The sequence below is a fragment of the Crocodylus siamensis genome, chromosome 4 (genome assembly GCF_052110815.1).
Source record: "Crocodylus siamensis isolate JL-2025a chromosome 4, ASM5211081v1, whole genome shotgun sequence".
Taxonomy (NCBI): domain Eukaryota; kingdom Metazoa; phylum Chordata; order Crocodylia; family Crocodylidae; genus Crocodylus; species Crocodylus siamensis.
The window spans coordinates 181,658,588-181,671,236 of NC_143398.1; the positions used below are offsets into that span (position 1 = coordinate 181,658,588).

General features: G+C 42.3%; 1 protein-coding gene across 5 annotated transcripts in view; it reads left to right on the forward strand.

The window, feature by feature from the left end:
• Positions 1 to 12,649, forward strand: part of DIP2A (DIP2 acetate--CoA ligase A) — a 221,666-nt gene that overhangs the window by 206,065 nt on the left and 2,952 nt on the right. For all 5 annotated transcript variants that reach the window (XM_090045084.1, XM_090045085.1, XM_090045082.1 and 2 more), the window contains 5 exons: positions 2,535 to 2,596; positions 4,334 to 4,391; positions 6,869 to 6,943; positions 7,674 to 7,848; positions 11,975 to 12,098. In XM_090045084.1, coding sequence (XP_089901210.1) covers positions 2,535 to 2,596; positions 4,334 to 4,391; positions 6,869 to 6,943; positions 7,674 to 7,848; positions 11,975 to 12,098 — 494 coding nt within the window. The remainder of the gene's footprint in view (positions 1 to 2,534; positions 2,597 to 4,333; positions 4,392 to 6,868; positions 6,944 to 7,673; positions 7,849 to 11,974; positions 12,099 to 12,649) is intronic.

The window sequence follows — 12,649 nt, forward strand, 5'->3', positions numbered from 1 at the left end:
GCTTGGGAACATTGTAGAATTTTATCACTCTGGGTGTTTCCACAAGGAGAGAAACTATAAGTCTCAACCTTTTGAATACACTGTTATTTATAATTGCTCATTAGAGCTACATAATCTCTTTTGGACAGATGGAGGGAAATAGAGAGACTTGGACACAAAAGTAAAAAGGCATAAGCAATATAATTTTAGTAACCATTTGATGTGAAAGTAAACGGTTACAAGCTTTTATATTCATTCAGTTTCAAAATCCCATAACACAGAGGAGATGCTATTTAAATAAAGAATGAGCTATGTAGAAATACTTTAAATAGGGTTGGGCATAATATCTTAAACCCTGAGGGCCTAAAGGTGGGTTTCTATGATGTTATTTACATGTCAACATAAGGATCTAGGAGCCCAACTTTAGGTTACTGTTTTTAGGTCTTCACCAACATATGTAAAAAAAGAGAGAGGGCAAAACTAATTTGGCCAGTTGAGAATTTCATTTGTGAACTGGGCACATTGAATAATACCATAGGAATAAAGAAGGAAGAAATCCAGACTTCTCACAGAGTTACCTCTTCAAGCACCTTTGCTAACACCCTGCTTACTAAGTTTGCAAGTCAGGGAAGACAGGAGTGTCATAATTCATATTCTTTCACTGGAAATATGTATTTAGTGGTAACAGTTCCATTTCTAAACTCATGATATAATAGTTTTCTTTAAATATTTTTCAAAAATTGGGCAGTATGGGCTGTTAAAACTTCCTCTAACCCATCCTGATCTCACCACTGTATATTATTATTGAAAGGAGTTTTTAAAGTTGTTCTTGTTTTCCCCTTGCCACTCAAAATAAAATCTGCAACTCACAATATCTCATTCTGCACTATTCTTTATAAGGGTATTGATATGGTGTCCAAGATGAATCTATTAATTACAAGTTACTGTGGAAATAAGGAGATAACATATTCCTGTTTTAATAGGTCAGCTTACTGCAAGAGTCCCTTTAAAGTAATAAATAACCTAAAGTACTCATAGATAGGGAAAGGAGGTATGATGCATCAGTAAGTATGACAGGTTCTGTGCTTTAATCTGGTACCTAGTTAATATATGGGATTTAGACATGTTTCCAGATTAGTCATTTAAAAAACTCAAGTCAGTCCTTTCAGAAATCTGAAAAGGGAATTCATTACTTTTTGTTCAAAGATAGTATGACTTTTTTGTTTCTATCTTACTGTGTGTATCTCATGTCTCCTGTGCCTCTTTGTTTGTATTTTTTCTTTGCTCTCTTCTCTGTTTCACACACTTTGCTGGCCTCTGTTACTTCTGTTTGTGGTCCCTCTGTCAGCCAAACAGGCTGGGCAAGCTGGCTGAACAGGTATAGTGATGCATGTGTGTGCTTGTAATGTCCTGAAGTCAGTCATTTTCAGTGCATACACTGTAAATAAATGCAACTATTTGAAGGAGCTTCTACTTGAATCAGTGAGGGGTTTGGGGGTTGTTTTTCAATTTAATATAGCTTTATTTTGCTCACAGAGTTCCCTTGACAGTAAATCAAGTTTGTTCAACAGACAGGAATGTGGGTAAATCGGAGATAGTATGAGTTTAGTGGTTCATTCCCAGAGATGGAGTGCACATTCTTAACCTGGCTAAAGAGAGAGGTATTGTCATGTACAGAGCACAGCCTACAGACTGCCTATCAGTGGTGTTACAGAGCATGTAGGACTGTTGGCATATTGAAAGTGCTGATTTCAATTCCAGACCTATAACCTTGAGAAAATTAGAATCTGGTCTTTTCTCTGTCCATAATGAGAAACTGCACTGTGTTTGGTGGGGGTGGAGGGAAGAGATAAAAACAGATGGATTTTTACCTAATTTTTGGTCAAAGGAGCATTTCTTAATACATTTTAACTGCTCCAAGATTAAGCAGTATTGGAATTAAAGGTGTGCTGTGCACAATTTGTTCATTGGCTTAGATTGCCTTTTAAGTCTAGGAACCACTCAACAAAATTCCTCACAAGGCAGCACACTAACTCCAGTAGAAAGTAACTTGTGTTTCTATCTTCCCTAGCTTATAATAGCCATGAAAATACTGTAGCTCAAGTAGCTGCAGTACTTAGTTAACTAATATTTTTATAACTGTGGATCATATAACAATTTGACAAATCTATGGATTAAAAAAAATTGAGAAAAGGGGCTACACCTGCACAGAGTTTTCTTAAATGCTTTAGATGTCCTGTGTTGTTTACCCCCACCTTTCTTTTTTTTTCTTTTTCTTTTTTTTTAGTTGAATGTATAAGAACCAAAATAAGAGTTGATACCTTTCGGCACTTCCATGTGTAAATGTGCACTTCAGTTCTGTATCTGTTTAAAAAATATATGAAAACCAAAGTTGCATGATGGACAGTGTAGGAAGAACATTATTCTGTTCTTCTAGTGGATAATACTGTGTGACTGTTAGCGACAAAGAGGAATATGTGTTAATTAATTTCTTTAAAAAAAGAAATGAAATGTTTTGGTTCATGTTAAAATTGTTTCCCCCTCTTTATTGTCAGGGAACTGCTGGGCCAGATCCAACAACAGTCTACGTAGACATGAGAGCACTTCGACATGACAGGTACAGAGGATAAGATTTGCTTCCAGAACATTACAGACAAATATATTTGTTCTCATTATTGCCCTGACATAGCACAGTATACTTGTTAACCCCTGATCACTGTCATTACCTGACAAACAACCCCATCCTGCCAGATCCTTCCATGACCCACCCCACCCCCCGACACTAACCTGAGCCAACTTTTCCTTTCACTTGCTTGTTTTCCCCAGCTGCATTCCAGTTTTATTCACATTTCTCAGCATCTACTCCCTCCCACCAATCCCTGATTTTTCCGATGTAGTTTTCCCTTTAACTCCTTTTAGAATAACTATGCTGCCTGGCTGTAGAAAATACGTTTGCACATTTACTCATCCTCGTCTTAAAATACTGTGGTAATGTTACTGGTTCACATATTCATATCAATTTCTGTACCTACTTCAGAAAAAAAGAACATCTGTGTTTCATGTTCTCTACATTCATACGTTAATGTACATTCATACATTAAAGCTGATAATGTATAAACAGTGTTAACTCCAGAGCTGTAACTTGCCTTAATCAGTGCTAATTGCCTCTAACTTTCAGTATATTTAAACCTTGAGATTTGAATCACAGTCAGGGTGTGATTGTAAGAAGTATCATTCACTGTGGCATTTGACCAAATCGGCACAAGGTGCGATAACTTTCTCTCTCTTTATCCCGTACTAGTTGGAGCGCAAAATAGTAATTTAAGTCTTGCATAGAAGTGTGAGTCTGTTAAGAACAGATTAACCCCTGGCCTAAAATAGTGCTTTATTTCAGCCAATGGGGAGGAAGGTGAACCTCACTCCAGTTTACATCAGGGTCAACTGTGGTCCTTAGATTGTGGGGCGGGGTGCAATATAAAATAGTGCATGTTGAGGCAGTGGAATTGGTTGCTTTCCTTCACACCATTGAGAGTTGCTTTTCCTGCTACGCACATTTTCTAGCTTTGTGGTGACCTTCATTTTGCTCATTTACTGAATGTTTAGACAGTGCAAGTAATGCTACCATGGTAACTCAGTTCATTCTGTGTATGCTAGCTCACTTGCCAGGTTCTTTTTGACATTTAACTTAGGTTGTCATTTATAACCCCATGGAGGCTGGCCAAGAGTTTTCCATGAGAATTCCAACAAAAGTGATAATGCAGATGCAGAGGAAGCTGCCAGCTGGCTGGAGCTATAAGAGAGCAAGTCATTCACCTGTCTTTCATCTCTGCAGGAAGCTTGCAGTTCCTTCTTTGTTTAGTTAGGTGATGCCATTATCATGCTAGAAGACTGTGTTCCTTCTGAGATGTAGGTGCCAGCCTCCTTGTTGTGACACAATAGCAGAATAAGTTCATTTGCATTAGTTTGAAACAAATCTGTTTGAAATTCCCACACTGTGCAGGCATTAGCAAGGTCTAATATAACATGCATTGGTGTTGTCCTTGTTGTGTTTGCCTCCAGTTGAAGCAGCTGTGAGTGCAGTTGCTGCAGTTCCTAGCTTTGCTCTTTAAATGAGCTTTTGATGCTCTTGTAGCACTCCTAAAAGGCCACAGAAGCACTGTGAGCACCACTTAAGCTCTCTAAGGTTTTCACTTAATTATCAGCTTGCACTATTGAGACAGTTGAGCATAGGTGTTGCCACAGAAATAGTACCTTGGTCAACACTGGCCCAGTGTAATTTTTAACTTTTTTTTAACATTGCTGTAAGGTTGAATATATCAAGTTAAGTAAATACATCATCTACTTGCTTTTTCAGAGTACGTTTGGTAGAGAGGGGGTCTCCACACAGTTTGCCATTGATGGAGTCTGGAAAGGTAAGTAAATGATGTAGCTGGATGGTGCAGCCTAACTAAAGTTATATCACACTTCATTTCTTTTTGAGTCTCCCACTTTTGTTTTGATGCGTCTCTCTTGTGGCATAAAGTATATTTTTCTAAGCTGAGAGGTAAATATTGTGTCACAGAAATACAGCCCCCAAGATTCAAAATAAATTCATGTTTTATCCTAAGTAAATGGCAAGATGTAGTACTTTATCTGGTGCACAGTATAGCTAAGCTTGCATACCAAATTCTGGCATAAACCCTACTGCCCCCTCCTCTTTCTTCTTTTCCAATTTAAACATCTTAGTTCCTTTTTGGCTAACAGATTCAATGCTTGATCTCAGTCCCTGGGGGAGGGGGCGGGAGGGTTGTTTGTTTTTCTGAAAAGTTGGAACATAACTGGGTCATCCTTTATTTTCTGGAAGTGGCAAAATAATTGATACTGCTATGGTAGGAGGTCCACTGATCTGGAAAGGATTGATTGATATGTATGAGAGTTCAGTTGAATATACTAGCTTTATGTGTTTAAAAACTGTTCTCATAAGTTTTCATCATTAATATATGCACACAGAACTCAAGTTACTGAACTCCTTTTGTTCAAACATCTTTTGTACATCTCTTGCAACCTAAAGAATAAGCCAAGTCCTAAATCAATCTGTTTAGGAGTTTGAGGTAAAATCATGAAGTAGGAGATGAATTGGACAGTGGACAAATTTTCCTAGGTTGAGGCCAGCACACCCCACTCCAGCCTCTTTCCACTGGGTAAAAATGTTGGAGAAGCATACAAGGGCTATAAAATCCCAAATCCACTTGGAAGAAAATTCCCCCAGTACAGGTGTTACAGAGAACAGCCAGAGGATGGTTTTGGAGACTGTTGGTAAAGGCAAGAGAGAGATGCAGCAGAGTGGCAGCCTGTAATGTTCTGGAGATCCTGCCATTGCTCAGAGGACCCTCCAGGGCCTGCTTTACCACTTAAAGCAGCCCAGTATCAAAGGACAGTTTCAGCCCCACCCAAGAGTGGGAAGCAAGTTCTCTCTTCCTCCTTTACTGGCACAGCCCAGATCCTCACTCTAGGGCAGGGGTGGGCAATTATTTCAGGTGAAGGGCCACTTAATGAGTTTTGGTGAGCTGTCGAGGGTCACAAGGGTAGCCCTGCTCCTTGACAGGAGCCCTGCCCCTTTGTTGCTGTCTTGGCACCAGAAGTCCCACCCCCTGACCTTTGCCACTGGATATCCCTCCCCTTGCCCCAGAAGTACTCCAGGGGGGTGCCATCTTGAAACCAGAAAAATAATAATAAGATCATATACTAAAGCTAAAAATCAAATGCCTACTATAACATTTAAAATTTATATTTCAAAAAATATTTTTGTCATGATTTACATGTGTTTGCATAGTGTATATAGAGATGATTTTATAATAGCTCAAAATCAAATCTTACTCTTGCATATTGTGTGTGGGGTGGGGTGTGAGGGAGGATGTGGTTGTCTCAGGCGTGTGTAGGTGTGTGTCCATGGGTATTGGGTATGGTGGGGTGTGCATGTGGGCACCTCCCCATGGCACAGCTCCCACCCCTGGCAGCAGCAGGTGACAGGCCCTCGGGTCACACATGGCCCGTACAGGTAGAGCCCCCACTGGCACGTGGCTCTGGCCAGTTCCAAGAGCTGCATGTGGCAGCAGGGACCAGGGCCAGGCTGGCCCGGTTCCATCATGCAGGGCAGAGCCCTGTGTGATGGAGATGGCAACCTGGTCCCACTCCCTGATGCCACATGCAGCTCCCAGGACTCCACAAGGAAGTGGGGAGTGGAGCTGACAGGCCTGGCTCCATGACATGGGACTCCCTGCCACTTCCAACAGCGTCCTGGGAGCTGCAAGTGGCAGCAGAGGGTGGGGAAGGCTGGCGGCTCCATCGGGCAGGGGTTCCCCACAGTGGTGCACGAGTCCCAGGAGCTGCACATGAACCATGGGGAGCCCTGCACAACGGAACTGGGCCAACCCAGGCTCTGCACTCCCCACACCTAGTGAGGTGGTGGTCCCATGCCTTGGGCACTGCGCTTCTGCTGGCCCTGGCCCTGTACTCCCACCCAGCTGCAGCTTCCCCTCTCCTGTCTCCGCTTCCCTATCTGCTACCCTGGGTGGCTGCAGCAGAAGCAGCAATAACCCCACCTGGACACTGCGCCGTGGCCAGGGCAAGGGCTCTTGTGCACACAAGGGTGGGAGCGTAGCGCAGTGGCCCAGCAGACATGGGCAGGGCTCAGTGGGTGCCCACCCATGGGCTGGATGGCAGGCTGGATTCAGCCTATGGGCTGTATTTTGTCTGCCCCTGCTCTGCCCTCACGCTTCACCCTTTATACAGAACAAGAGGTGAGGGGGAGAGAGGTTAGAATTATGGTAGTGCAAATATTGTAGCACTAAATCAATTAAGATAGAGGTGATATTAGGTACATTTTTTAAATATTTGTTTCCTATTGCAGATTCTGCCTGGGGTAAAGGTTATTATAGCACATACTGAAACAAAAGGACCTCTAGGAGATTCACATTTAGGAGAGGTAAACATTTAATGCCTGTGTAGCCACTAACATCTGCAGTGATTTTTTTTTTAGATTTAAAAAAGTAAATTTCTGCATGCCTGATGGCAAAATGGAAAAATAACCTCCTTGGCTTAGCAGAGAGAGTTATCCATATCCATGTTAGCTGGAACTCTGTCGTGTGCTGAAGCAGACTTCCAGACTTTCTCCATTCTGCACCTTGAGGCATTGTTTTTTGCTGATCTGAACCTCTTTAGCAGTCAGTTGGCAAAGAATGTCCCAGTTTTTTTCATCATGGTGCGTCTTTATCAATGCAAAGTAATGGCTAAGTAAATGTACTTCCTGATTTTTTTACAGATCAGTTTTTACAAAGAAAGCAAATTGCCTACATTGGTATTACATACTCCATAGGGGGAAGGGGTCTTATCTGAAACAAGAAGCCCTGTTGATGGAAGATGCCTTTTTAAAATAAATTTCTGTCCCTGCATCAAGCTGAAATAAATCCATTTCACTGAACTCTGCTGTCTTCTGAAGTGTACTTTTGCTACATGCACAGAATCTCCAGTCCATTCTTATTTGTTCAGTTTTCCATGTAGCAAAAACAAATTCTTTTAAGGAAGTAATACCTGGCATTTTCAGGCAACAAGACTGCCAGTGTGACAGATGTCTGTTCTATCAAGAAATTCTGCTGTCTGTTTGTAGCAACATACCACTGTCTGTTACACTGAGGTTACTTTTTTTTTTGGTTTAGATCTGGGTGAGTAGTCCCCACAATGCTACAGGTTACTACACGGTCTATGGAGAAGAGGCACTACACGCTGACCATTTCAGTGCTCGGCTGAGTTTTGGAGACACTCAGACAATATGGGCACGGACTGGGTACCTGGGTTTTCTGCGCAGAACTGAACTGACTGATGCCAGTGGAGGTGAGGGGGGAAAAAAGATCTTGGTATAGTTTCTAATATGCACAGGTGTGTAACCCTTTATGTAACTAGGCTACAAAGAGTAAGCTTGTAGAGAATGAAAGTCTGTTCTTGCATGATTCTGATTGGCTCAGTCCCACAGGAATTCTGGGCCTTGATGTGCATGCTTTTGTTGACTCTACTGATTCTGAATGATCAAGCAAAATAGGTAATGTATATGTCCACGGGATGACTTTTACAATATGATCATCTTGCTTTTTTACATTTTGAATTGACAGCATGGACCTAATGACATAGGCATATCAGATGCATATTTTTCCCTTTGCACTTAGCTGAGAAAGCAGCAGAACTATTAGTGATGCCTAATATTCCTCTCCTGATTGTGAGATTGCTAATTCTGCTCTTTAGAGATGGAGACCAAAAATGTTCATAGTTTTTCCAGATTAGAAAATCAAGTGTGAATCCCTATATAAGTTTCATTTTTAAAATAAAAATATTTACGTGAACATAAAAAGGCAGCAGAAAAGAGTATTTTCCCATTCGAGTAGAATACAAAAACCCCAGGCCTGTCTTTAGTACTGTGACAGGGCGGGACCTAGGGGTGCCATGAGCTCCCCTAGCACTCCCTACCTACCATGCCAAATCAGTTCCAAATACACCCTCTCTATCTCGCCAGCCATGTCTTTGATGGTAAATATTGTTAAAGGGAGGCTGCCTTCTTACCCTCCTTGGCACATTGCTCTGCAACGTCCCAGTCTGTGCCCTGCCTTCGATAACACTGCAACTAAAGCTTCAGGGGCCATGCGTGGGTCCTACAATCACCCTTGCCCTTACGGGTCCTCTGCCTCGTCTCCGTAGCCCACCCTGGAGTCTCTTCCCTGTCTCCGCGATCCCCGCCCGCACTGAGGCCTCCCACAAACAAGGCTCAGGTGGCCGTAGCCGTGCCTGGGCCCCCCCCCAAACCCCCTTCTCAGGGCCTGTGCCCACACTGGGCTCCTCACAATTGAGGCTCGGGTGGCTGTAGCCGTGCCTGGCCTCCAGACCCCCTTTCCGGGTCTTGCGCCCCACTGGGGCTTTACCTTCCCGATTACTGCCCACACCGGGGCCGGGGTCGATACACCCCAAAACGCGGCACCCTCTCCGGCACTGGGTCCCCATGCTACCATGGAGCCCCTATGAGGCCTCCTCCAACGCCTACAGCCTCACCCGGTCCTCTGGTCTTATACAACAACAAACAGACAACTCCCACTCCTGGGCTACAACATAAACTCGAAGCCGACTGGCTAACCTTCATCCATATCCCTACTAGGGTTTCCTCCACCCAGTATCCTCATGCAGAAACTGCTCAGACCATCAGGCTTCTCTGCTCTGCTTGCTCCAACAGAGCTCCACCTTCCTCAACTGCCAGAGGGGAACTGACCTCTGGCCTCAGCCTGGCTTGTTTATATAGGCCAGGCCCTGCCCCCTTCCAGTCAGCTGACCAAACTGGTTGTCTCAGCAACCCACACCTGTGCTGCCCTGATGACTGGCAGCTGAGCCTCCCCCTTCTCACCACTAGGGGTCTCTCATGGGTCGCTTCCATTTTAGGTGCAGGGCGCTTAAGTGCCCTGCGACAAGTACTTTGCTTTCTTTAACAAAAGGAATCTTAATACATGAGTTGTTATAAACTTTGTTGTAAAAGGAATCCTCCTTCAAGAGCTTGAATACAGTGGTATGCATGCACGCAACATGTATGAGCTCAAATAATATATGTTTTGGCTGTACCTCCACCTCTCGTGCTATAGCCAAGTAAGTAAGAGGCTACAACCAAGTTGCTTCTCACCATCTGTGCTTCATGATTGAGCATCCCCAGTATCCATCTTTCCTACCTGAGGAATTTCTGCTGCTTTATAGTTAAATTTTTTGGTTATCCCCTACTACTTAAAGCTAAATAAAGGGAAGGTAGTATTTGCCCAAGACACAGTTCCACATCATTTTCCACTTCTTTAACTGAGGGTACCCTGTCCTTTCTGGTAGTTTTCCAAATTTAAGTTCTGTCCATTGTTTTACTGTGCCTTGCCAGTGTATTACAGCTAGTCTAAGTGGTCAGTTGCTTGAGGGAAAGATATGTTTCAGACCACTGTTTGATGTGCTATTTGTCCTTCAAGACAACCCTCAAGTCCAGAGAGCATACCTGAAATTTATTCTTGCTGAAGCAGTTGACAGCTTCTGCCCACCTCAGTACCAGCCATTTGGCATTCTGTGTCCTTCAGACTGACTTCCCATACATAGACTTTTCATGGCTATGATGCTGTCAGGTATGAGGAAGAAGGTTATGTATGCACTTCCTGAGGATTAAATGCAAGGATCAAGCAAGAAACGAAAGTTTTATAGATATGACCATTCATTTAAGATCCATAGCTCTAAGATGCTTTCTGATGCTCCAGCATTGAAGAGCCAGCCTAATCAATGCTACGGTTTCTTTATCTTGAAAGTGTCGTACTGCTTCCAGCACTGTGCACTCTGACACAAAGACCTTCAATACACACCTCTGTGCTTGGGTACTTCATCCTTGGCACTAAAACCATTTATGATTCTGACCAACTTTTCCATTGGCCTCATACCAGTTTTCACTCCTGGAGTAACCAAGGAATGTCTTCAGATATCCATTGGTCCTAATTCCATTGGAACAACATAAAAAAGATCCAGTCTCCCAAAAAGATCTGCACCTCTGATAAAAGAAGTCTGTTCCTTTTCTTGAGGACCCTCTAGGAATCTAGGTCATGCCAGGACACATTCAAGAAGGCCTTCCACAACTTCTAGATTCCTTTGTAAGATGCTGAAGATGTGCAAGGGGAGAGATCTGGAGATCTGTCTGACCATTCCCAGCACGCTGCTCTTCATTGCAAGCTTCTAACAACTGAAACCTGGTCAAGCAAACCCATCCTGTTGAGAAAACAGGAAGTGGAATCTGTTGACAGGAATTCAAAGCATGACTGCTCATCTCCTGTAATTTCTGTTCTTTGACGTGTGCTGATCCCCGCTGATTTTGGAGCCCATCCTTTGTATCTAATAACCAAAATCCCTGTGTCTAGGATTCTGTTTTGGCAAAAGAACTGAGGGGCAGTGGAAGAGTCTCCTCCCTCTGATCTCCATGGCTGCTGTAGCCTGGAGAGTGAGAAATGGTGCAGGCTCAGCAGCACAAATTCCGCTACTTAGTACATAAGCAAACGAATGAATGGAAAAAAGAAGAAACCAATGTCGAGCACATGAAGCATACTTGCACCCCAAAGATCAGAATGTAACATGTTCCAAAGAACTATAGTTCCTGTGGAGAAGTGGGTGGGTTATTTTACAACAGAAATGCAACAGTACAGTCAGCAGTCATCAATCTAACTCTTGAAAAACTCATTTAAAATGCTGCTTTTGTAAAAGAGTTCAAATATCACGATTGTTAATTTAAATTACAGAATTATTGTTTTGGTTAATGCCTATATAATGAGTAACTACATGATTGTACAATTTGGGAGATTGCTGAAACAGGTCCTGAGAAGAAAGATTAATTCAGATTGGATCAGGTGGAGCAGAGCTGCTAAGATGATCAGGGAGCTGATCATTTGAAAAGGGATTAAGAGACCTTGGCTTGCTTAGCCTGGCAAAACAAAAGCTAGGAGGGGTTCTGCTTGCTCTCAGGGGAATAAATACCATGGGGGTAGATGAGCTGTTTTAAACTAAAAGATGTGCTGGCAAAAAGTAAATGTATACAGTCTGGCTTGATGCTTTGGATTCCTATCTATTCCAGCACCAAGGTTTTGGGTAGATTTTTATCTTCCTTTGTTCCTAATAGGTTTTGTAGCGGAGCTTGACCAATTTGTGAAAAGAATTTTATGATACCTGTCTGCTATAGTAGGGTATTGGATATGATGACCCATCTCTTTATTTCCAGTCATCTAACTCCTCTCACCACAAGTCAGTAAAAGGATTACTAGACTGGCTCCAAAAACAGTTCTACCAGAGAAGCAGCAATGAATGCCACTTCTCCTAGGAAATCATGAGACTGAGGGCAGTTAATGAATGTAAATACATACGAATTGAGAACTTCTGTTCCTCATGTTCTGTTGATACGCTGAATATCTTCCCTGTTTTGCAGAGAGGCATGATGCGTTGTATGTGGTAGGCTCTTTGGATGAAACGCTGGAGCTGAGAGGAATGAGATATCATCCCATTGATATTGAGACTTCAGTGATTAGAGCACATAAGAGCATTGCTGAATGGTAAGAATTCAAAACAAGTTTTGTTTGTTGTCTCCTATTTTTTTTTTAAACGGCAGAGCACAAATTTTGCAACACATACTACCACATTGGCAGCTTCCCAGGTTTTTTAACATCTAATGTGTTTGTACTTTTGCCACTAGAAAATAAATTGTTTGCAAATTACATTAACTAGTGGTGAAAGGAAAAAAATTTTGCATCCACAAAGGAGATGGTGTATTAGCAAGCTTCAGTTCTGGCCTTCCATAATCTTATCAATAGGTTGCATCTCTATAATGAATGCACATTGTAGTTTGTGGAAAACTGCTACACTTGTCCTTGCCTTATACCTTATTTGTTACATCTTGTACCATAAATTTCAGGTGATTTGATTTAATGCTCAATTAAGAAAAGGACATTTTTAAGTCACTTTGAAGAAGACTCTTTAAGAATAATTTGAATTACAAATCGAGTTTGAAATTATTGGTCAACCTGTGCAGATTTCTTTTTCCTGGCATATTCTTTTTGAGCTTTTTGACAATTCTGTAGTTTTACCAAGTTTCATGAGCACATCA